The following is a 25733-nucleotide window of genomic DNA, read 5'->3' as shown; positions in this document are numbered from 1 at the left end:
GATCCTGTTCCTACCCAGCATGACCTCGGGCAAATTACAGATTTCCTGTTGCCTCAATTTTCTCCTCTGTATTGTTAGGAAATATTGAGATTTCCTCACCCTCTTTTAGGATTATCGTGAGGATTAGATGAGTTAATATAAGTCAAATGCTGAGGACAATGCCTGGCACATGGAAGGAGCTAAGTGTTTACTGCTGTCATTACTCATTATTATTATTCTTTTTAAAATAATTAATTAATTTTCAGCTGTGTTGGGTCTTCGTTGCTGCACGCGGGCTTTCTCTAGTTGTGGTGCACGGGCTTCTCATTGCAGTGGCTTCTCTTGTTACAGAGCATGGGCTCTAGGTGTGCGGGCTTCAGTAGTTGCAGCACGCAGGCTCAATAGTTGTGGTGCACGAGCTTAGTTGCTCCGTGGCATGTTCGAGTCCGGACCAGGGCTCGTACCCGTGTCGTCTGCATTGGCAGGCGGATTCTTAACCACTGCGCCACCAGGGAAGTCCCTATTATTCTTATTACAAGGATTGACTTTGCAGGGAGAAGGAATATATGTCTGTTGAGTCCACTGCTTCCACAGCAACCCCACGACCTGGGCAGCACAGATCTCAGATGACACCTGACGACACGGGGCTCTGGGAGATTTCTGGCCACAGGTCACAAAGTTAGGGAAAGGGAGAGCTGGGATGCAAATTGACATCCTCCGACCCCAAAACCACAGGTGGAGAGACCCGAGAAAGGGAGATGTTGCAGGCGATCTTTCCAGCCTCCCACAGATCACTCCAGCCCCTGAGGTCCACTCAGGCAGGCAGCTCTCCTGTTGGTGTAACCAGGTGAGGGGTGGTGAGTGATCATGCTGTGGAGATGTGTTCAGCTCCCTGCTTCCCCTCTGCCCACGCCCCTTACTCTTTTTTCTACCCAGAAAATCAGGGTTTGTCTCCCAGGAGAACATTGCCTTCCCCTAGCTCAGCTTCTGCTTGGACCAGTGCCAGGTAAATAGCAAGTTCCATCCAGCTGAGAAGCTGTGGCAATGGTTGCAGGATGGTGTCCTGTGTCACACCTGTCTTCTGAGGATAGTGAGTTTGGGGTGGGGGGTGAAGGGCATTGATGCCCGGATGTGATGACATCAGCAGGAGGCTGAAAAGGAGGACCAGAGCTAACACACTGCTGTTCACTTATGTGTCCTTTGATTGGCTCTCATCCACCCACTGACCGTCCATCACCTGCCGTGCACTGCTCTAGGTGCTGGGATGCTCCCTGAGTCAACATATTGGACAAAATTCCACCTGTGGAATCACAGTCTGTGTTTCCACGAGACCCACAGGCAGAGTCAAGTCTGAGAAATGCTGTCACTGGGCATTTGGCCCCAGCAGGCAGAAGCAGGAAGCCTGGTTAGGTAGGGAGATTACGCAATAAACAGGACTGACCCCAGCTCCTCCCTTGCTTACTCTCCTCTTCCTTGCCTGTCCCACCCCTCAGCTGGGATATGAAAAGCTCTGTCAGCCCCCAGCTTTCCTCAGAAGCCCTCCTGCAAGACCAGAAACATGAGCTGACTCTGCCTCTCCGTCACCCTTCTCGTCCTCCTGGTCACCCTGGTGACCTGCGCCCCGGGGGGTAAATACAAGGGCCGTTTCAGAGGTAAGTCCCGGCTCACCTCACCTCTACAGGCTGGGGCAGGGTTGGGGGGAATGAGGCGAGTCCATGGGAGGGGCTGGGGAGCAGGGGTTGGGTGGGTGCTGACAGCCCTCTCTGGATTTCTCCTGAGAAACTGGGCAGTTTTAACTCCAGGGACATTTCATGACTCTCAAAAGGAATCATTATGTTTCAGCTTTTTAAACAAGTATCCCCCCTAACTCTACCAGACCAGGGACCCCATCTCTGAGACTATTCCTGGTCACTGCCTTGTGCCTGAAGCTCACTGTGGTGTAATGAAAACATCCATATTTGTTCTTGTCCTGGTTCCTGGCCCAGATGTCCTGCCACCCTTGGAATCTGCTGTCTTCTGTACGGTAATGTGATGAGTCAAGGAAGGGGACCCACAATAGCTTAAGGATGGGGCCGGTCTCCAATAAGTCTCATCAGGTGATTAGAGAATTAGAACTTTCAACCTGTAGTACTTCTGGGGAGAGGAGAGGGTAAGTATTGAGGCTGAGTTCAATCATCAGTGACCAATGATTCAATCAATCTGCCGACCTATGGAAACCTCAATAAAAACCCCTAAACTTTGGGGGTTTGGAGAATGTCCAGAGTGGTGAACATTCGAGGTGATGTGAGGGGAGAGTGTCCTGAGAGGGCCTGGAGGCTTTGCACCCCTCAACCCCCCTTTGCCCTATGCGTCTCCTCCATTCAACCGTCCCTGAGCTTCAGCCTTTGTAATAAACTGGGAGCAGTAAGTAAAGGGCTTTCCTGAGTTCTGTGGGTGGTTCTAATGAATTACTGAAAATGGGAAGTGGGGTCATGGAACCTCTGAATTTATAGCAAGTTGGTCACACGTATGGGTGACCCCGGGACTTGTGACTGGCATTTGAAATGGGGGCTGTCTTGTGGGACTGAGCCCTCATATTGTTGAATCTGCACTAACTCTGCGGTTTTAGTGTCAGAAGTGAATTGACTCGTGGGACGCCCAGGTGGCGTTGCAGAATTGGTTGGTGTCAGTAGGGACACCACATATTTGCTCTCAGGGACAAAACCCGGACTCACTCTTCCCTTTAATTTGGTGACTGTGGCTCGGGGGCAGGGTTGTGTTTAGTATGCGTCAGTGCTCCCAGCAGCTCTTACCAGTTATCTGTATTTTCAGAATTCCTGGCAGAATCAAGTAGTTTATTAAATGGGTTGTGACATGATAGTATCATGGTGACCTAAATACTTACCTGCTGTGTGTGCTGGGGCAAGTCGTCTGTGGTTTCCTCACCTGGCTGGGGACACCTGTTACACAGGTTCTCTGAAGGGATAACCAACCAATCATGAATTTCATAACCAATGATGTCCATTTTCCCCCAAGATGTCTTCATCTGGAAGACTTAGTCTACCTACCTTTCCCTTCCCAGCCCGAAATATTTAGGTGTCAAATAATGATTATTTCTCTATTATTAAAATTAATCAGAAAAGTCTGGGACAGCTGAGCTTCTGCTCTGCCTGAGGCAACTGCAGGGAGGGCAAGAAATCTAGCACTGTTGTGAGTTTGTTCGTGGGCCTAAGGCTGTTTTTCTTCCAGGCTGGAACAATATTAGTCAAAACTCAATGCCCTTCCCCTTGCCCCCCTGTCTATCACTTTACTATCCTCTCAAGATATAGAATGTTAGAGCTAGATTCATAGTTATATAGACTTGCCTCATCATTAAATGGACTTTTCACTAACAGCAATTCAATGATATCCATTCTATTCAATGAACGTACGCTTAGCATGAGCATGAAATGGGAGGTCAATTCCATTAACAATATTTCTCAAGTCCTTACAAGCATTGTTCTTGATGTGGGGAAACAGCTGTACACAAAGTAACAAACTAACTTGCCTCCTAAGAGGGAGACAGATCACAGAGAAAGGGGAAAATAACATGCCAGGTCGTGATGTATATTTTGAAGAAAGAGAGTGATGGGGATAAAGGAGGCTGTGCTCTTTCCATAGACTGGTAGGCAAACCTTCTATGATAAGGAGGTGCTGGAGTAGAGGCTTCAGTAAAAAGTGCCTGGTGTGTTTGAGCAGCAGCCAGGACCAGGGTGGCTGGAGCTGAGTGGGTGGAGGGCAGGGAGTGGAAGGGGATGAGGCAGAGAGGCCATGGGGGCAGGTCGTAAGGAGCCATGTAGGATAAGAGTCAGAATTTGACTGAGAGAGATGAGGGCTTGGTCATGGGAGCAACGGGATAGGATTCAAGTTGTAACAGGGTCCCTGCGGCTGCAGTGTGAAGAGTGGCCTCTAGGGGGCGAAGGGCAGAGACAGAGGCCCAGGGAGCAGGCTGCTGCAGTGGTCCAGGTGAGCAATGATGGAACGTGTACCTATGTTGTTCCCTGGGTCGATGCCAGTTCTTTTGAATAACATGAATGCCTTGGTCTGTTGAGGGTTTTATGCAGGTTTCACTACCTAGTCACGATTCATTAAATCATTGGCCACTGGTGATTGTTCAACCTCCAGCCCCCTTCTCCTCCCTGAGCGGAGCTGGGGGAGGCCATGGAGGAGGGTGGGAATGAAAGTTCCAACCCTCTGGTCAGGCAGTTAGTTCCTGTGGCAACCAGCGCCCATCCTCGGCTTACTAGGGGTTTCCCAATAGTCAGTCACCTCTGTCCCATAACAAAAGGCAACTTATAGCTCTCTTCACTTTGGCAATTCCAGGGGTTTTAGGAGTCTGTTACTAGAAATGGGATGAAGGACAAATATATATTTATTATAAATCACAATATCAATATTCCCTCAATATTCCATTATTCCAGTCCCCATGAGGTAACCAAAGCTAACACACCGGTGTGTTTTCTTTCATGCCTTTCTCCGTTACATCGTGATTCCTTCACACTTTTTTTTTTTTTTGGCTGCACCACTTGGCTTGTGGGATCTTAGTTCCCTGACCAGGGATCGAACCTGGGCCCCCTGCAGTGGAAAAACGGAGTCCTAACCACTGGACCACCAGGGAATTCTCTTCACACTTTTTTTTTTTTTTAATAGTGGAAACTTTCAACCATTCAATTAAGTACAGAGAATAGTATTATAAACCCCATTTACCCATCATCCAGCTTCAACAATTATCATCATGTGGAGAATATTATTGATGTGGGTCCTCTTTTTTTTGTAGATTGTTTCAAAACTCATCTAAGGCATTATGGCAATTAATCCATAAATACTTCATGAAGAAGATATAGTTTTTTAAGATGATTACCATATCATGGTCACACCACAACATTAATAGTAACGTGTTGGAGCACAGGCCCTCGACTGGCCTTTTCACACTTCACACCCCTGCACCCCAACATTCTCTATTGCAAACAAGCTGGGTGTTGCTGTTGTTGACCTTATAGACCAAGCTTTTTTTTTTTTAATTATTAATTTATTTATTTATTTATTTTATTTATTTATGGCTGTGTTGGGTCTTCGTTTCTGTGCGAGGGCTTTCTCTAGTTGTGGCAAGTGGGGGCCACTCTTCATCGCGCTGCGCTGGTCTCTCATTATCGCGGCCTCTCTTGTTGCGGAGCACAGGCTCCAGACGCGCAGGCTCAGTAATTGTGGCTCATGGGCCTAGTTGCTCCGCGGCATGTGGGATCTTCCCAGACCAGGGCTCGAACCCGTGTCCCCTGCATTGGCAGGCAGATTCTCAACCACTGCGCCACCAGGGAAGCCCCTAGACCAAGCTTTGATGACCATTCTCATAACTGACCCAGAGTCCCTCCCATCCTTGCAGACCCACCGCCTGCCTTCTGCCTGGAGCCTCCCTACACTGGTCACTGCATGGCCATCTTTATCAGGTACTTCTACAATGCCAACTCCGGGCTCTGCGAGACCTTCGAATATGGCGGGTGTGGCGGCATGCCGAACAACTTCCTGACATCAGAGGACTGCATGAGGACCTGTGGTGGTGCCATCAGGCCCTGGAGTAAGACAGGGGCAGGGCAGGGTGGGAGGGGAAGGGCTGGGGAAAGAGAAGGGGCTCAGGGGGCCCCACACCATTCACACCTGCACAGTGTCTTTCCTCCTCGCTGCCACCCAGGAGAAGTGGCTGCCGTGTCCTGTGAAACCACACACTGAGCACATCCTCCACGGGCCAGCTTGGCAGAAGGTCACCCCTAGAAGCCCTGTCATGAGAATCTGAGCCTCCTCACATGCTCCCCTTTTCTCAGATGGGAACACTGAGTCAGCCGCCCTACAGAGCAGGTCTGCAGAGTTCCTGAGCTCCCCACCCAGGCTTGGAAACTCACTTCCTTCTTGTTGGTCATTCTGGTCCTGGGAGGACTGTGGTTGCTCATTTCTGGGATGGTCTAGGACCCAACAGAATGTACCGTGTCCAAGTCTGGGGCTTCAGAGATGTCATTCAGCCAGTTCCTTTCTTTTTGCAGAGGACCAGTGAACCGTGCTCTCCCGACATGCTGAAGTCCGAGGAGGAGCCACGCAGGGCTGGGCTGTGGCTGCTTCTGAAACAGTTCAACCTCCCCGGCTTCCTTCTCAACCCCACCCTCCTCAGCAGAACCCTGCCTCTTTCCTTCCCCCCATGGGTCTACTTGCTTTAGCTCTGTCTCATCCAGTCGGCTCTAAGCGCCATGAGAGAAAGTCTTCCCTTTATCCCTAGCACTTAGCACGGTTCCTGGCACAAAGGAGACCGTCCATAAATATTTGAGGAAAGAAAGAATGAATGCAGGAGCACATTCCTCATGACTGGAGTGACTACGGGGCCTGGGATTTGAAGCAAGTGTCCTAGTCCTAACCCTCATCCTCGCTGCATCCTCACCTTCATCCCCCTCCCCACCATCACTATTCTCCTTGTGGGTATCGTTGGTATAATTTCTGGAATCTAGTTCTGAGAATCAGTGATGGCAGAGGTCTTTTCATTAAAGAAGCCCCTTTCCCCCACCACGATGTTGAACATTTTCCTATCTGTCATTTAAAATTCTACATCCTTATAATCAATAAATTAATCTCCTAATTAAGCTAACTTGTGTGGAATCTGATTTTTGCACCTAAGAACCTTATCCAACACTGTCCATGGAGATGGTGGTCCTTCTCATTATTCTGCAGAGCAGTGGACACCTCCCCTTTTCCTGCCCTCAGACTGGGCCCTACCAAGTATTGGAAGAAAACCTATTACAATACCATCTACCTCTTAATGGACACCCCAAGCTACAAAACTATCTGGGAGACACCTCAACATGAAAGCTTTCTTTCTTTACTTCTTGGGTCAGGTCAAATTTTGGGGCAAGTTGTTCTCCTGGACTCTTAGAAGGAGAAAAGAAGAAGCATGAGGCTCAGTTGTCCAGTTTTCCAAGGAACACCCTTCTGCGAGGTCATTTGTATGGAGAGGGGGCTTCTTACTTCTGTTAAAGAAGGGCAACTACCCTCTTTTGTGAGACTGGCCATGTGCCAGGCTCTGTGCTTGTCATTTTCCCCAAATTATTTGTTTGTATTTTCCTAATGATACTGCGAGGGAGGAAATGGGAGCACGGAAATGTCAGTTAGCTGGAGGATTAGTTTCCCGGGGCTACTGTGGGAGCCGAGGTGGAGGCCCTGGCTGTCACCTGAAGAGGTCAAAGCCAGCCTCCCTGAGGAGGTCAAGGCCAGCCTCCCTGAAGAGGTCAAGGCTAGCCTCCCAGAAGAGGCAATGTCTGAGCTGAGTTTGGAAGGGTGAGTTGTATTCTGTCAGGTAGAGAGAAGAGGGCAAACAGGAGCTTTGGGGCAAAACAAAGAGGTGGAGATGAGAACAGAGATTCTACATCCATCCATTTCCCAAGTCGGAGTCTGTATTTGTTTCCAAGTAGCCTTTGAGCATCACGAGGAGACCTCAACTTGTTCCTCAAAGTCCACCCAGCCCTGAATACAATGAACCTGGGAGTCCCCCTGTACAGAGTAGGGCAACAGAAGTTACCTAGGAGGGGTGGGGGAACCACCGTATTTGCATGAGAGCCCTGGTTGAGTTTTCTGCTCCCTTCTGCTAGTCCCAGCTCCTGAGGGGGGTGAGGCAGCCGCTTTTGTCATCTCTAAGAAACAGACCCATTAGAGCTGAGCCATGTGGGTGTGTAGAGGTACCAGTGGAAGAGAAATTAGGTTTTGGAAAAACATTGGAGAAGGCTTCCGAATAATTAAATGTTAAAATTTCATAGAAGGTAGCTAGTCAACCAGCCTCGGTGTTTTTTACCTCCTGCTAGGGGGAGCTCACTTTCTCTTGGGCAGCAGGTGCCAGCTGGTAGCATTCATGAATAGAACACTCTTCTGTCCTATTGAACCAATAAGAGTCCCCCTCCTCTCTGGCCCTGTGTTTCCACATTGGTCCTGACTCTGCTCCTAAGAACACTACAGACAAATTCTGCTGTCTGTGTTAGTTCTACAGACATTGGGAGATGGCCGTGAGGGAAGTACCCCTCCACCACCACCCAAGTCTCTTTTCGGTTCTTAACATTTGCTAAGTCCCTTTCACTATCTTTCAGATTCTCAGGACTCAGAGTTAAGGGAATGACTCTTTAGAGCTCCCTACAGTTTATGCTGCTAGGATGGTTGGCACCTTCCTGAGGTGCCCCCTCACTGGGCTGGAGGTGAGGTTAGTGTAAGAATAAGAGGATGGTCAGTAGGATCACAGCTCCCAGGTCACCCGCCAGTCTTTTTTTTTTTTTTTTTCGTAATTTAATTAATTTATTTTTGTCTGCGTTGGGTCTTCGTTGCTGTGCGCGGGCTTTCTCTAGTTGTGGTGAGTGGGGGCTACTCTTCGTTGCAGTGCACGGGCTCTAGGCGAGCGGGCTCAGTAGTTGTGGCGCACGGGCTTAGTTGCTCCGCGGCATGTGGGATCTTCCCAGACCAGGGCTCAAACCCATGTCCCCTGCATTGGCAGGCAGGTTCTTAACCACTGTGCCACCAGGGAAGCCCCACCCTCCAGTCTTGCTTTCCCCAGTAGGCCAAGAGCTGTGGCAATCAGATACTGTGGAAATATGAACACCTAAGTGAGGGTGGCTGAGAGGAGCGGGTAGGATGTAGGTGGGGCAGGAATCCAAGGCTTATGGAGGTATTTCCCAGGAGGCACCACACTTCAAGTTCATTATTAGACCTTCCCAGCTGCAAGGCATTGTGGGAATGACTTGTTTAGAATCCACTGGGTTCTCACCCAAAAGGAGGTCCCAGCTCTCCCAAGCCAAGCCACTTTGACAATGTTTTCATGCCCCTGCCTCTAGGAAGACGTGAGCTAGAGAGATCTTTGGAGAACAGTGTCTAACTGCATCACTACAGATAAGGAAACTGATGCATAGAGACTCACATAGCAGGGTCTTTAAATATGAGAAAATAGAAAGAGCTGCTTCTGTCACTTACTACCTTATAGTCTTGGGAATCTCTCTCCAAATCAATGAGTTTCTCTTTCCTTTTTTACAAAATAAGGCTAATGAGTCTACCTGTCAATGTCTCTAGCCACACACCTCCAGAAAGACTCCTGTTCCTAGTTGAACCAGTTGGGTTTATTACTCACTGCAGCAAGGAGAACACACACCTTGGGGAATCACCTAGCATCTCATTAAGAGGATGTTAGAAAAGACCTAAAGAAATATGCTATGGTTAGGTGATTTGGGGAAGGTTTCAGGAAGCTGGCTTTGCTCTGGATGGATGCTGTCAGGAAGTGGGGCAGTTCTCTGACTGTGTATCTTACTCTTAACTCTAAGAAGAGAGGACGAGATAGAGTTTAGAACTGTATTTGGACAAGCAGCATCAGTCACTCATATGCGGCAGAACAGGGATATGCTTGGTCATTTTGGTGGCTTGTTAACTTAGCTTGTTTTGTCTGTGTTCAACCATGATTACAAGGTGTCCATTTATTTATTTATTTATTTATTTTTGGCTGTGTTGGGTCTTCACTGCTGCACTCGGGCTTTCTCTAGTTGAGGTGAGCAGGGGCTACTCTTCATTGTGGAGCATGGGCTTCTCATTGCGGTGGCTTCTCTTGTTGCGGAGCATGGGCTCTAGGCATACGGGCTTCAGTAGTTGTGGCACATGGGCTCAGTAGTTGTAGCTCGCGGGGTTTAGAGTGCAGGCTCAGTAGTCATGGCGCATGAGCTTAGTGGCTCTGTGGCATGTGCGATCTTCCCGGAGCAGGGTTCAAACCCTTGCCCCCTGCATTGGCAGGCGGATTCTTAATCACTGCGTCACCAGGGAAGCCCCATGGGTTTGTATATTTTTGAGGACCATGTTGGTTATGGTGCTAAAGTGCTTTGAATACCACAGACCAAAGCACTTGCCTAAAAGCACATAGACTTTTAGTTTTCTTGATTCCTGACTCCTTCTTAAATGTGCCGTCTACTGCATTAAAGAAAGGAATAAATAGCCTTTTGTTTGTAGTGTCACCCACCTTTCATAAGCACCCTCAGGGAGTTCCCCAGTGCCCAAGGAGCGTCACTGTCTGTTTCCTGAAATGGTCCCTTTCTTCCTCAGAGGTAACCTAAGGCCCTCTTGCTTCAGTGATAGGTCTCATCCAGGTCCAGTCCCTTGCCCACCCCATCTTGCCCTTTATTTGACCCTCTGGTCCCTCAAAAATGTAGGTGGGGTTGGGGACTTCTGGTTCCCTTTGGGATCAAGTCACCAGTACCTCAACCATTAGGCACCATATTTTAAGGAAGGCCCTTCTTGCCCCCTGGTGGCAGCAGTGGGGCCTGGTGGGATTCTCTGAAGGCTGTAGGCAGGCACCCAGGGCCAGAGACGGAGATTTCCTGGGAGATTGAGATTTGTGGTCCTAGGACAGGAGGCGGGCGTCCTCTGAGACTAGGACTCTGGTCCCTCACTGCCCATCCGCCTCCCAGGCACAGGAGCAGAGAAATCAGGCGTGTGCCCTGCGCTGGAGGTGGACCTGACTGCACACAGGCGTGCCTCTCGGATGGAGAACGCATGGCCAACCTCAAGTGCTGCCGGGCCGGCTGTGCCACCGTCTGCCAGATGCCCAGTGGTAACCCCGGGGGCCTCCACCAGGCAGGACGGGAGAGGGTACTGGTAAGAGGTGGGAGCGTCTGGTTCGGGGAAGGGGAGTGCTCCCAACTCTGGGGCGTCTGGCTGGGTGGAAGGAGATGGAAGCAGTTCAGCCGAGGCCCTCCCTCCAGGGACCTTGGGGAGACAAGGCATCTGAAGCGCAGCCAGGGAAAGGAAGTCCCCTGCACCTGGCTGGATTCCGTGCTCTAGTGCATGTCTTGGCTTCTGGGACACGATGTGGGGACTTTGTTGCCTGAGGCCTGGGGACCTGGTCTGGAGATTCCTCTCTGTGGGCCAGAGTCGCAGGGCAGCCAGAGGCTGCTGAGGGGACTGGCTCCCAAAGCCTAGGACACTCGTCCCACTCTGAGTCCCCCTCCCGGCCCTCCCCAACTCCCAGCCCTGGGAAAGTACTTGGGGCACCTGGCCTGGCACCCCGAACTCCTCCATTCAGGCAGAAAGAGACTTTACAGATTTCGGAGGGCGCCCAGGCCATCTTAAGGATGTGGAGTGAGCATCTGAGAGAGGCAGGTTCTTGCCCAAGGTCACACCGCTATCCCTGGCTGGGCAGCAGTCACAGCAAGAGGGTTCAGCTTTTGCCTGAGTGGTTTGAAGAAATCAGGACCCCTCCCTTGAGCACCCCTCCCCTTTCCTCCTCTTTAACACCCTCTCTTCCACTCTAAGGATTGAGTGAGAGAAAGCATGTGAAGCTGGCCTGTCATAAAAAGCACTTGCTGGAGTTCAAGACTGGCCAGCAGGCCACGGGAGCTCCCATCAGCGAAGGAAGCGGCCTTAGACAGCGTGGAATCTGAGCTTTTCATTTTTCAGAGGCAAAAACTGAGGACTAGAAGCAGGGATGTGACCTGGGTCCCAAAGTGCTGCGGTCACTGATCTTTACCCAGAATCCAGCCCCTGTGATGCTCCCAGCTTGTTATTTGTCTGAAGATGCCCCCAGGGGCTGGGAAGGTTTGTAATTAGAGACTCAGTCACTTGAGCAGGGCGGTGGGAGGTGGAGGGAGGACAGGCCCCTCGGGGACTCCTGGGTCTGGGGGCCTCTAACCTGGACCAGAGGGACGAGGACCAGGAGAGGAGGACATTGGGAGAGAAAGACACACAGACGAGAGGGGAGGGGGGAGAAAAGAGGAGTCTCTGCCGTTAGGGGGGGTCTCTGCTGCTCCCTGGTCTCAGATGGACAGACTGAGGCAGGAAGAGGGACAGGACCAGAGGGCCTCCTGAGCTAGAATCCCAGTTGTGCCATCTGCTGGTTGTGGGTCCTGAGCAAGTCGCTTCACCTCTCTGAGCCTCTGCTTTCTCGCTGGCAAAATGGGATGAGAATCCCAGATGCTGTAGGGTCAACATCAGGCTAAATGAAATCATACATGTGAAATGTCTCAGGAGAGAGTAGACCCTCCACACACAGCGGCTCGTTTTGTGAGTACCCCGCTCCCTCTGAGGGATTCTCCATCTCTGGCCCTGGCGCCCCCTACGGGCCTTCAGAGAGCCCCACCTCCAGGCATGGGGTCCCTGCACCCCACACAGGAGTGACCTAGCCCTTGGCCTCAGAGCCCTCAATCCTTAGGTGACCCCGCACAGCTGAGCATCTAGGAGCTTCTGATGTTTAAGCAGGAGGTCCCCTCTCTGGCCACTGAGTCTCAACGCTTAGCACAGAGCTTCCCCTCAAATGTCAGCCTTCAGTGGTCTCCCCACCTCCAGCACATTGTCCCCCACACCCGAAGCTCCAAGGGTCATCACTTTTAAGCACCAGAGACCCCCAATCTTTATTCACCACGGGTCTCCCCACTCTGGCCCTGGGGATGCTCGGTTCTCTGTTCCCAGAACTAAGCCTTTGTCATACTGTGCCAGGCCTCTCCCCTGGGACCTGGGGGGGAAGGCTCAGCAGCAGGCCAAGGAGGAGGCCAGCAGCGAGGGGACCGGGGCTGCACATAGGCATGTGCTTGCTTGCGGCGGGCGCAGGAGTGAGGGGCTGCCCACGTGGAGGTTTTAACGGTGTGCCTCGGGGGTAGGGGGCGGGGGAGTAGCCTGGGGGGGCGGGTCTGAGTCAGCTGGAGTGCAGGGCTCAGCGGACAAGGCAGGCGGGCAGGCTGCCACCTTTGCCATTTCCCAGTCCCCGGGGATCAGGTGTCACCCTGGCCCCAGTGGGAACCAGGAACCTAAGCTGCTTCCTGGCCGGGTGCAGCTCGACCAGCTGCAGCTGGACCCTTGTCCACTCCTCCTTCCCCACCTCCCTCCTGGGGCCCGTGGGCAGGGCAGCAGGAGGCCAAAGGCTAGATCCAGGACTCCGGGGTTCCCATGCCAAGACTGAGAGGTCCCGTGGGAAGGTCCTACCCAAGTCCCATTTGAAGCTGTAGAGAAAAGGTTTGATCCCAGGTCTCTATCCCACCAAGCCCTTGTTTTTTCCCTTCCATCATATATATTGCCCAGGTGTCTTCTTCGTGACACATCTAGGGTGCACAGTTGGTGTAGAGAAAGTAACGAAAGGAGCCCTCGACACTGGCCTTGGAGGGAAGGGTCTGGGTTTGTCTCCCACCTCCACCACCTCCCGGCTGAGGGACCTTGAATGAATCACTTCCTTGTTCTGAGCTGCCACGTTGTCACCTCCAAAGATGGGTGAGTGGTGCATTTCCCTGGGTGGCGCAGCGGTTAAGACTCTGAGCTCCCAATGCAGGGGGCCCGGGTTCAATCCTTGGTCAGGGAACTGGATCCCACACTCATGCCACAACTAAGAATTCATATGCCATAACTAAGGAGCTGACGAGCCACAACTAAGGAGCCCGCCTGCTGCAAGTAAGACCCGGCTCAACCAAATAAATAAATAAATAAATAAATAAATTTTTTTAAAAAAGAAAAAAGATGTGTGAGTGGTCCAAAAATGGTGTCTCCTGTTAGAAGGGAGACTGCTGAGTATACACCAAGCTTTAACGTGCAGGCTGGTAAATGCCAAAACACGGTTACCCAGCAAGAAGTGCCTTCAAACTTCCTTTCTGACCCAAAAATCTGAGGTCTGGGGACTTCCCTGGTGGTCCAGTGGGTAAGACTCCGCGCTCTCAGTGCAGGGGGCCCGGGTTTGATCCCTGGTCGGGGCACTAAATCCCACATGCCGCAACTAAGAGTTTGAATGCTGCAACTAAGACCCGGCTCAGCCAAAATAAATAAATAAATAAAGATTACAAACAAACAGACAAAAACCAAAATCTAAAGTCTGTAAGCCTCAGTAGGTCTTTGCTGCTGGAGGGCAGAAGGGGTCGGGGGCAGTGACCACTGGGATGACAGGTGAGTAGGAGCTGGCGACAGACATACATCCAGCCACTGTCCCCACAGATGGGTCCCAGGGGAAAGAGGCTGAGAATGCCTCCCCAATTCCCATGTTCAGCCTGGGGACTGGAGACAGGTCCTGGCTGGGAGGGGCCAGGGCTGTTTACTCTGGGCACAGGGAACAGTCAACAGCCATGTCGCAGGAGCCAGGTAGGGGCGCAGCCCAGGGCGGCTCCTGGAACTCAGTCTAGGGCAGCAGAGGACACTTTGATGAGCAAATGGTCTTAGCCTGTGGACCCAGCTGCCTACTGGAACTTCAGCTTTGGACACTGCTGCCCACGGATTTCTTCTGGCACCTAGCCAGCACCCCAAGTCAGGAAACTGCCCGGCCTCACCCCTCCCCAGCACTCTGGGGCTCCCCTGCTGACTTGATCTCTTTTACCAGAATGTGGATTTTCTGAAGCCAAGGGGATGGGACGGGGCACACGGATGGAGGAGAAAGTTTTTGCCTAAGTGTTTTACAGGCGCCATGGACTCAACATTGACCAAACTGAACTCTTTGCCCTTCCCGCAAGGACTTGCTTCGCCTCCCTTCTCCCAGGAAGCTGCCTGCTGTCCGTGCTTCTTCCCTTTCCTCACCCCCAGGAACAATCTCGTAGCAAAGCCTGTTGGTTGTTCCTCCTCACTGTCTCCTCTGCAGCCTCTGCTCTCTGCTGAGTCCAGACCCCTCCCGTGTGCCCTCTGGACACTTGTCACGAACCCACTGCCTCGGCCCCGCCCCTCCTCTCCATCCTCCACCAGAGTCTCCTAAGATGTCCAGGTCCTTCCTCTGGCTTCGGATAAAGCCCCAAACTCTTAGCTCGTCTCACAAGGCTCCTCAGGTCTGGTCCCCATGTTTATACCCAGTACCATCTCGTCCCATCCTCCCACTCATTCTCACACACCTTCTCCTCCTCCTCATCCATCTCTTGCTTTTCCATTTGCTGAGAACACTTTCCCCACCTTCCTCTCAGGGCCTCTTGCTCTTCCCTCAGGCCTCAGCTGAAAGTTCACTTCCTCAGGGCGTCCCTCCATCCAACTCCCACCATCTCCACACTTGTCCAGTCCTCTGCTAACCCTCTCTTCACACCCTGTGCTTCCTTCTCAATAAAGTGATCACATTTCTTTCTTTTTTTAAAATTAATTAATTAATTTATTTTTGGCTGGGTTGGGTCTTCTTTGCTGCACACGGGCTTTCTCTAGTTGCGGCAAGCGGGGGCTACTCTTCGTTGCGGTGTGCGGGCTTCTCATTGCGGTGGCTTCTCTTGTCGTGGAGCACGAGCTCTAGACGCGTGGGCTCAGTAGTTGTGGCACACGGGCTTGGTTGCTCCATGGCATGTGGGATCTTAGTTCCCAGACCAGGGCTCAAACCCGTGTCCCCTGCATTGGCAGGCGGATTCTTTTTTTTTTTTTTTTAATTTTTGAATTATATTTTATTTATTTTTTATACAGCAGGTTCTTATTAGTTATCCATTTTATACATATTAGTGTATATATGTCAATCCCAATCTCCCAGTTCATCCCACCACCACCCCCTCCCCGCCACTTCCCCCCTTGGTGTCCATACGTTTGTTCTCTACATCTGTGTCTCTATTTCTGCCCTGCAAACCGGTTCATCTGTACCATTTTTCTAGTGGCAGGCGGATTCTTAACCACTGCGCCACCAGGGAAGTCCCGTGACCACATTTCTTATTTGTACATTATCTCAGAATTTCTTGCTGGAAAATGGACTACAGGAGAGAAGAGACTGAGTCAGCTTTGTGTACTTCAGTAGCTGAATAAATATTATAAGTTAATTATTCATGTTAACCTATGATTTATAAACCCACATCGTGTACACACAACAACAACAACAGCAACAGCTTTTAAAGGCAGCTACCAAAAGACTTCAATATTCCTGCCTCACAGGGAAGGGGGTGTGCGCAGCTTCAGGTAGAGGTCGCACTTCCTCATGCTGCCTCAAGGGGGCAGGCAGGGCCTTCCTTAAAGCGTGGTTCCTAATGGCTGAAGAACAAGTGACCTGATCCCAAAGAGAATCAGCAGAAGCCCCCAATCCCACCTACATTTCTGAGACACCAGAGCGTCAAATAAAGGGTGGGATGAGGTGGGCAAGGAACTGGAACTGGGTGAGATCTATCACTGAAGCAAAAGGGCTTTAGGTGACCTCTGAGGAAGAAAGGGACCATTTCAGGAAACAGTGACACTCCTTGGGCACTAAGGAATTTCCTGAGGGGGCTTATGAAAGGTGACATCCCCCCAAATTCTATTTGTTCTTTTTTTTTAATGCAGTGGACAGCACACTTTAAAAGCAGCCAGGGGGGGCTTCCCTGGTGGTCCAATGGTTAAGACTTTGCCTTTCAATGCAGGGGGTGCGGGTTTGATCCCTGGTTGGGAAGTTAACATCCCACATGCCTCGGGGCCGAAAAACCAAAACATAAAACAGAAGCAATACTGTAACAAATTCAATAAAGACTTTAAAAATGGTCTGCATCCAAAAAAAAAATCTAAAAGCAGCCGGGAACGAAGGAAACTAATACTCCATGTACTTTTAAAAATGGGTTGGTCACAAAGCACTGAGCTGATCTCCCTGTGCTATGCAGCTGCTTCCCACTACCTACCTATTTTACATTTGGTAGTGTATATATGTCCATGCCACTCTCTCACTTCGTCCCAGAGGGGTGGGATAGAGAGGGTGGGAGGGAGACGCAAGAGGGAGGGGATATGGGGATATATGTATACATATAGCTGATTCGCTTTGTTATACAGCAGAAACGAACACAGCATTGTAAAGCAATTATACTCCAATGAAGATGTTTAAAAAAAAAGTGGGTTGGTCTGCATGCACAAAAATAAACTCAAAATGGCTTAAAGAGTTACACATAAGACATGATACCACAAAACTCCTAGAAGAGAGCATAAGCAAAACATTCTCTGACATAAATCGTACAAACGTTTTCTTAGGTCAGTCTCCCAAGGCAATAGAAATAAAAACAAAAATAAACAAATGGGACCTGATCAAACTTACAAGTTTTTGCACAGCAAAGGAAACCATAAAAAAAAAAAACAAAAAATTGAAAAGACAACCTACAGAGTGGGAGAAAATATTTGCAAATGATGCCACAAACAAAGGCTTGCATCTTTGTAAATACAAATCAAAACTACAATGAGGTGCCACCTCACACAGGTCCGAATGGCCTTCATTAAAAAGTCTACAAATAACAAATGCTGGAGAGGGTGTGGAGAAAAGGGAACCCCCCTACACTGTTGGTGGGAATGTAAGTTGGTGCAGCCACTACGGAAAAAAGCATGGAGGTTCCTTAAAAAACTAAAAATAGAATTACCATACGACCCAGCGATCCCACTCCTGGGAATATACCCAGATAAAACTGTAATTCAAAAAGATACATGCAGGGACTTTCCTGGTGGCGCAGCGGTTAAGAATCCGCCTGCCAATGCAGGGGACACGGGTTCGATCCCTGGTCCGGGAAGATCCCACATGCCATGGAGCAACTAAGCCTGTGCGCCACAACTACTGAGCCTGCGCTCTGGAGCCCGTGAGCCACAACTACTGAAGCCCACGCACCTAGAGCCCGTGCTCCACAATAAGAGAAGCCACTGCAATGAGAAGCCTGCACGTCACAACGAAGAGTAGCCCCTGCTCCCTGCAACTAGAGAAAGCCCGCGTGCAGCAACGAAGACCCAACACAGCCAAAAATAAATAAATTTATCAAAAAAAAGAAAAGACTATAGCCAAAAAGACTTAAAAAAAAATACACGTGCACCTATGTTCATAGCAGCACTGTTCACAATAGCCAAAACATGGAAACAACCTAAATGTCCATTGACAGATGAATGGATAAAGAAGATGTGGTACATATATACAATGGAATATTACTCAGCCATAAAAAGAATGAAATAATGGCATTTGCAACAACATGGATGGACCTAGAGATTATCATACTAAGTGAAGTAAGTCAGAAAGAGAAAGACAAATACCCTATGATATCACTTATATGTGGAATCTAAAATATGACACAAATGAACCTATCTACAAAACAGAAACAGACTCATAGAGAGAACAGACTTGTAGTTGCCAAGGGGTTGGCGGGGAAGGAGAGGGATAGACTGGGAGTTTGGGGTTGGTAGATGCAAACTATTACATTTAGAATGGATAAACAACAAGGTCCTACTGTATAGCACAGGGAACTATATTATATCCTGTGATAACCCATAATGGAAAAGAATATAAAAAAAGAATGTCTATGTGTGTATAACTGAGTCACTTTGCTGCACAGCAGAGACTGGCACAACATTGTAAATCAATTATACTTAAATTAAAAAAAAAAAAGTGGGTTGGTCAGAAGTGTTCAAAGAACTTCAGCACCATAATGAATGTAGTTCCCAAAATACCCGTGTTTTTCTTAAGGCAGATACCAGCATCCTATTCTGCAAAGAAAGAAACTGTGGCTCAGAGAGGTGAAGGGACTTTCCCAAGATCACACAGCAATATCCACACCTACTGAAGTCAAATTCCTCTAATTAGTAATAAGTCCTTTTCCATTACACTGTTATAAAATAATAATTATTAATATATTAAATAAATTATTTGTTACAATTTGCAACTTATTTACTACTATTATTGTTATCAGAACAGTCATTCATTGAGGCCTTAGTCTCAACACTTGTGCAAAGCGTTTTACAAATATCACATCCTCTTAATTCTCATCATAGTTCTCTGAGATTGATAGAGAAGGAGAAAAGCAAACTCTGATTCGGGGGCTGACCTGGCACCATCACTGGCCTTAAGTTCTCCTGATGAATGTAAACATTTCACAAGACATCAACATCAAACAAGGCCATTCTGGGACCATGATATATCATGACAAAAATAGGACACTCTGTAATCATGTTTAAACACAGACAAAACCAGCTAAATTACACAAGCCACCCAAATGACCAAGCATCCCCCTATTCTGCCTCATATGAGTAACTGATGCTGCTTTACCAAATACAGCTCTAACTTCTATCTAGTCTTCCCTTCTTAGAGTTAAGATAAAGATACCCATTCGGAGAACTGCCCCACTTCCTGACAGCATTCATCCAGAGGAAAGCCAGCTTCCTGAAACCCTCCCCAAAATCACCCAACACAAGCCCACGTCCTGTAAGTTCTTTCTAACATTCTCTTAATAAGATACCATATTGTTTTCCAAGGTGATTGCTCTTCCTTGCTGCAGTGAGTAATAAACCCAACTAGTTCAACTAGGAACGGGAGTGATTTTAGTGGTCTCTGGCTAGAGACATTAGCAAGTACAAGCATTATCCTTATTTTAAAATTAAAGAATGTAAAGCTCAGAGATGTTGAGAAATTTGCCCAAGACTACAAAGAAGTGAGTAACAGAACCAGCACTAATCTGTATCTTTGTTTATTTAAATACTACACTTGTTGTGGTCCCCGTGACTCAATTTGCTCATCTGTAGTGAACCAGATACTCTGTTCTCCAAAGGTGCCTCCATCCCACATCTTCCCAGAGGCAGGAGCATGAAAACATTGTCAAAGTCACTCTACCTGGGAGAGCTTGGACCTCCTGTGTTAGGAAACTCATACAGCAGTTAAGTGACATTGCTATGTCGCCGTTTCCTCCCTTGAAGGATTCTTAGGATGATTAGTCGAAGAATGCAGGCAAAATGCTAACACAGAGCCTGGCGCACTAAAAGGGTAGTTGCCCTTCTTTAACTGAAGTAAGAAGCCCCCTCCCACACGTGACCTCAGGCAAGGGGATTCCTCAGAAAAATGGATGATTAAGCCACATGTTTCTTCTTTTCTCCTTCTGAAAGTCCAGGAGAACAACGTGCACCCAAATTTGACCTGGCCCAAGAAGTAAGGAACGAAAGCTTTCATGTTGAGGTGTCTGTCCCACGGGTTTTTGTGTAGCTTGGGCTGGCCATTCAGAGGTAGACGGTGCTGTAAAGGGTTTGCTTCCTATACCTGGCAGGGCCCAGTCTGAGGACAGGAAAAGGGGAGGTGCCGGCTGCTCTGCAGAATAGTGAGAAGGACCACCATTTCCATGGACCCTATTGGTTCAGGTTCTTAGTTGCAAACCACAGAGTCCACTCCACTTAGTTTAATTTGAATATGAATTTATTGGAATATAAGACAGACAGTTTGAAGCCATAGAAAGGAAAATGTGCAACATCACTGTGAGGGAAAGGGGCTTCTTTATTGAAAAGATCTCTCCCACTGTGAGGAATGTGCATCTGCATTCATTCTTTCCTTCCTCAAGTAATTATGGACTGTCTCCTTCGTGCCAGGACCTGTGCTAAGTGCTAGGGATAAAGGGAAGACTTGTTCTCCTGGTGCTTAGAGCCGACTGGACGAGACAGAACTAAAGCAAGTAGACCCATGGGGGGAAGGAAAGAGGCAGGGTTCTGCTGAGGAGGGTGGGGTTGAGAAGGACTCAGAGGAGACTGAACTGTTTCAGAAGCAGCCACAGCCCAGCCCTGTGTGCGTCCTCTTTGAGTTCAGAGTTTCGGGGGAGCACAGCTCGCAGATCCTCTGCAAAAAGAAAGGAACTTGCTGATTGACACCTCTGAAGCCCCAGACCTGGACACCGCTCATCTTGACAGATCCTAGACTTTCCCAGAAATATGCAGCCAAAGTCCGCTCCAGAACCGGAATGACCAACAAGAAGGAAGTGAGTTTCCAAGCCTAGGTGGGGAGTTCAGGAGCTCTGCAGACCTGCTCTGTAGGGCGGCTGACTCAGTGTTCCCATCTGAGAAAAGGGGAGCATGTGAGGAGGCTCAGATTCTCATGACAGGGCTTCTAGGGGTGACCTTCTGCCAAGCTGGCCCGTGGAGGATGTGCTCAGTGTGTGGTTTCACAAGACACTGCAGCCACTTCTCCTGGGTGGCAGCGAGGAGGAAAGACACTGTGCAGATGTGAATGGTGTGTGGCCCCCTGAGCGCCATCTCTTTCCCCAGCCCTTCCCCTCCTACCCTGCCCTGCCCCCTTTCTTACCCCTGGATCCCCGCATGACCACCGCAGGTCTTCATGCAATCCTCTGCTGTCAGGAAGCTGTTCTTCTTCCCTCGGCAGCCGCCATATATAAAGATCTTGCACTGCCCGGACTTGGCGTTGTAGAAGTACCTGATCTTCCGGGCCCTGCAGGGACCCGTGTAATGAGGCTCCAGGCAGAAGGCAGGCTGAGAACCTGCTGGGATGGGAGGGGCTATGGGTCAGTTATGAGGGCCATCATCACAGCTCGGTCTACAAGGTCAAGAACTGAAACCACCAGTTTGCGATAGAGAATGTTAGGGTTCTGGGGGCTGGTCAAATTGAAAAGGTCATTGACAACCTGCTTTCTGGGACATTATTATTAATGTTGCTAGGCATGACCATGATATGGTAATCATGTAAAAGTTTATATCTCCTTCATGAAGTATTTAAGATTAATTGGTATGATGCCTTTGATTAGCTTCAAAAAACTACCCATGTTGGGGCTTCCCTGGTGGCGCAGTGGTTAAGAGTCCACCTGCCAATGCAGGGGACACGGGTTCGAGCTCTGGTCTGGGAAGATCCCACATGCGGCGGAGCAGCTAAGCCCGTGCGCCACAACTACTGAGCCTGAGATCTAGAGCCCGCCAGCCACAGCTACTGCAGCCTGTGTGCCTAGAGCCCGTGCTCCGCAACAAGAGAAGCCACCGCAATGAGAAGCCCACGCGCCGCAATGAAAAGTAGCCCCTGCTCGCTGCAACTAGAGAAAGCCCACGTGCAGCAACGAAGACCCAAACCAGCCAAAAACAAACAAACAAAAAAACTCTACCCATGTCAATTATATCTCAATAAAGTTGGGAAAAAAAAAAAACCTCTACCAAAAAAAAAGGAGGATACAGGTAAAAAAATATTCACCATATATCAATAATTACTGGAGCTGGTACCTGGGTTTTATAATACTATTCTCTGCACTTATGTGTATGGTAAAAGGTTTCCACCATTAATAAAAATGTGAAGACATCAGGCTGTAATGGAGAAAGGCATGAAGAAAACATACCAGTGTGTTCACTTTTGTTACCTCATGGGGACTGTATAAATTGAATATTGACACTATATTCATATTGTGATTTATAATAAGAAATATATACATTTGTTCTTTGTCATTTTCCTGGCATGGAGTTCCTAAGAACCTTGGTATTTCTTTTTCTTTTTAAAGAATTTTTTGTTTGTTTGTTTTGTTTTATATTTCTTTAGTTATTTTGGCTGCACCGGGTCTTAGTTGCAGCACGCGGGATCTTTTAGTTGCAGCACGCAGACTTCTTAGCTGTGGTATGCGAACTTTTAGTTGCGGCATGCATGCAGGATCTAGTTCCCCAACCAGGGATCGAACCTGGGCCCCCTGCATTGGGAGCACGGCGTCTTACGCACTGGACCACCAGGGAAGTTCCTAAAAACCTTAATATTTCTTAAATGCTGAGAGCAATAACGGTGTCTTTTGTTATGTGATGTAGGTGACTTTTGGGAAGACCCTGGTAACCCCAGAATGGGCTCAGGTTGCCAGGGGAAACCACTGCCTGACAGGAAGGTTGCAACTTTCATTCCTACTCTCCTCCAAGGCCTTCCATCCACCGTCCCCCAACCCCAAACCTCAGGGATTGGAGAGGAGCTGGAGGTTGAACAGTCACCAATGGCTAATGATTTAATGCATCATGACTAGGTAATGAAGCCTCCATAGAAACCTAAACACAGCAAGACATTCATGTTATTCAAAAGGACTGGCATCGACCCAGGGTACAACATAGGTACACGCTCCATCATTGCTCACCTGGACCACTGCAGCAGCCTGCTCCCTGGGCCTCTCTGTCTCTGCCCTTCGCCCCCTAGAGGCCATTCTGCACACTGCAGCCGCAGGGATCCTGTTACAACTTGAGTCCTACCCCATTGCTCCCACGACAAATCTCTCAGTGACTCCCCATCTCTCTGAGTCAAATTCTGATTCTTATAAAGTCCTACTTGCCCCCATGGCCTCTCTGCCTCATCTCCTTCCACGTCCCCCCCACCCCCACCCACTCAGCTCCAACCACCCTGGTAATTGCTGCTGCTGGTTCACACCAGGCATGTTCTTGCTGCAGCCTCTGCTCCAGTGCCTCCTCATCACAGAGGGGTTCGCTGATCAGTCTACAGAAAGAGCACAGCCTCCTTTATCCCCATCACTCTCTACCTTCAAAACACTCATAACCTAGCTTAGTATTCCCCCCTTTTGCTATTGTCTGTCTCCCTCCTAGAAGGCAAGGTATTTTGCCATATTTTGTCTACAGTTCTTTCCCCACACCAAGAACCATGCTTTGTGGGGACTTAATAAATATATGGCAAGGGAATAAATCTCCCATTTCATGCTCACGCCAAGTGCACAATCACTGAATAGAATGGATATAATGGAATTCCTGTTAGTGCAAAGTCTACTTGATGATGGGGCAGGTCTACATAATTATCAATCTACCTTTAACATTCTGTATCTTGAAAGGATAATAAAATAATTGTGAAAAGGGGACAAAGGAGGGACTTCCTTGGTGGTCCAGTGGTTAAGAGTCTGTGATCCCAATGCAGGGGTCTGGGTTCAATCCCTGGTCAGGGAACTAGATCCCACATGCTGTAACTAAGAGTTCGAATGCCACAACTAAAGATTCTGCATGCCCGCATGCTGCAACCAAAAGATCCTGCATGCCGCAACTAAGACCTGGTTCAGCCAAATAAATAAATATTTTTTTAAAAGGTTGGCGGGGCAAGGGAAAGGGCCTTGAGCCTTTACTAAGATTGTATCAGCCTTGGTCCCAGAAGCCAACTCACACAAGCGTTGTGTTTCTTGCTTTCCCTGCAGTTGCTCTGCTCAGTGGTCCCATGTCTTTCTGATTAATTTTAATACTAGAGGAATAATCATTATTTTACACCTAAATATTTTTTCTTGCCCAAAGGAGGTGGGTAGAGAAAGTTTTTCAGATTAATTTTTCCACCTTGGTGGAAAACGGACAAAATTGGCCATAAAATGTGATTAAACTCTTTAAATTCATGACTGGTAAGCTGTTCAAAGAACCCATGTAACATGGTTCCCCTGTTCAGTGAGGAAACTGCAGATGACTTGCCCCGGGACACACGGCATGTGGGTCTTAGGGTCAGGACAAGATACTATCATATCACAATCCATTTGATAAACTACCTGATTCTGCCAGGAATTCTGAAAATACAGAAAACTGGTAAGAGTTTCTGGGTGCAGTGTCCCATGTTCATTACTCCCCTATCTCTGAGTCTCACCTGAGCCCCCGAATCACAGGGAAGAGTGAGTCTGGGTTTTTCCCTGACACAAAATATGTGGTGTCTCTACCAACATTAACCAATTCCCCAAACATCCACTGGGCATCCCACAAGTCAATTCACTTCTGACACTAAATCCGTGGAGTTAGTGCAGATCCCACAGGTTGAGGGCTCAAGACTGTCCTTGCTTCAAATGCCAGCCACATGATCCCGAGTTACACTTGTAACCCACTGGCTAAAAAATCATAGGTTCCATGACCCCACCTCCATGTTCAATAACCAATAGAAGCGGTGACTGAAATCAGGAAAACACTTTACTTACCGTTCTCATGTTATTATAAAGGATAAAGCTCAGGGACAGCGAAATGGAGGAGATGCGTAGGGCAAAGGGGGAGGAGAGGTGGGCGGAGGCTCCGTGCCCTAGGGGAGCACACCGCCCTCACAGCACCTCCATCTGTTCACCACCCCGAAAGCTCTCTGAACCCCAATATTTATGGATTTTTTTGAAGTGTCAATAAATAGACATATTGATTGAATCATTGGCCATTGGTGACTGATCTCCATCTCAATACCCTCCCCTCACCCCAGAGGTGCTGGGATGTGGGGTGATGAAAGTTCTAGCCTCTAAACACATGATTGGGTTTTTCTGGAGACCAGCCCCACTCTGAAGGCCTCTCGGGTCCCATTCCTTTACTCACCTCATTACCATAAAAAAGACAGTAAATTCCAGGAGTTTCAGGAGGTCTGTTCCAGGAACCAGGACAAGGATCAAATATTGATCTTTTTATTACACTACAGTGAAGTTCAGGGACATGGCACTGACCAGGAATAGAGAGTGTCAGAGATGGGATTCCTGATCTGGTAGAGGTCAGCGGGATATATATTTAAAAATTTTGACTTTTAATTTTTTTCCTATTGAGAGTCATGAAATGTCCCTGGAGTTAAAACTGCCCAACTTCCCAGGAGAAATCCAGAGAGGGCTGTCAGCACCCACCCCACCCCTGCTCCCAGCCCCCTCCATGGACTCGCCTCATCCCCCCCAGCCTGCAGAGGTGAGGTGAGCCGGGACTTACCTCTGGCACGGCTCTTGTGTTCACCCCCCGGGGTGCAGGCCACCAGGGTGACCAGGAGGACGAGAAGGGCAACGGAGAGGCAGAGCCGTCTCATGTTCGTGGCCTCGCAGGAGGGCTTCTGAGGAAACCTGGGGGCTGACAGAGCTTTTCATAACCCAGCTGAGGGGTGGGATCAGGCAATAAGGAGGGGAGTGAGGAAGGGGAGGAGCTGGGGTCAGTCCTGTTTATTGCGTAATCTCCCCACCTAACCAGGCTTCCTGCTTCTGCCTGCTGGGGCCAAATGCCCAGTAACAGCACTTCTCAGACTTGACTCTGCCTGTGGGTCTCGTGGAAACACAGACTGTGATTCCACAGGTGGAATTTTGTCCAATATGTTGACTCAGGGATCATCCCAGCACCTAGAGCAGTGCACAGCAGGTGATGGACGGTCAGTG

General features: G+C 49.0%; 2 protein-coding genes and 1 non-coding gene across 3 annotated transcripts; 1 reads left to right on the top strand and 2 right to left on the bottom strand.

The window, feature by feature from the left end:
• The first annotated feature begins 1465 nt into the window (after positions 1 to 1465).
• Positions 1466 to 6619, top strand: LOC118882076 (serum basic protease inhibitor-like). Its single transcript, XM_036827614.1, has 4 exons — positions 1466 to 1631; positions 1856 to 1997; positions 5378 to 5569; positions 6030 to 6619. Exons 2-4 carry the CDS (start codon positions 1922 to 1924, stop codon positions 6038 to 6040), a joined length of 279 nt encoding a protein of 92 aa, XP_036683509.1. The 5' UTR covers positions 1466 to 1631; positions 1856 to 1921; the 3' UTR covers positions 6041 to 6619.
• Positions 4543 to 4615, bottom strand: TRNAG-UCC. The gene has a single exon. It is a non-coding gene; the product is annotated as a tRNA-Gly (tRNA).
• Positions 6620 to 20047: 13428 nt separating the features above from the next.
• On the bottom strand, positions 20048 to 25393 carry LOC118881233 (serum basic protease inhibitor-like). Its single transcript, XM_036825916.1, has 3 exons — positions 25300 to 25393; positions 20942 to 21134; positions 20048 to 20479 (listed from the first exon to the last, which is right to left on the bottom strand). Exons 1-3 carry the CDS (start codon positions 25391 to 25393, stop codon positions 20446 to 20448), a joined length of 321 nt encoding a protein of 106 aa, XP_036681811.1. The 3' UTR covers positions 20048 to 20445.
• Between the last annotated feature and the right edge of the window lie 340 nt (positions 25394 to 25733).

Source organism: Balaenoptera musculus, chromosome 15 (genome assembly GCF_009873245.2).
Source record: "Balaenoptera musculus isolate JJ_BM4_2016_0621 chromosome 15, mBalMus1.pri.v3, whole genome shotgun sequence".
Taxonomy (NCBI): Eukaryota; Metazoa; Chordata; class Mammalia; order Artiodactyla; family Balaenopteridae; genus Balaenoptera; species Balaenoptera musculus.
The sequence above is the reverse complement of the archived record's forward strand: the minus strand, read 5'-3'. Positions and strand labels throughout refer to the sequence as shown.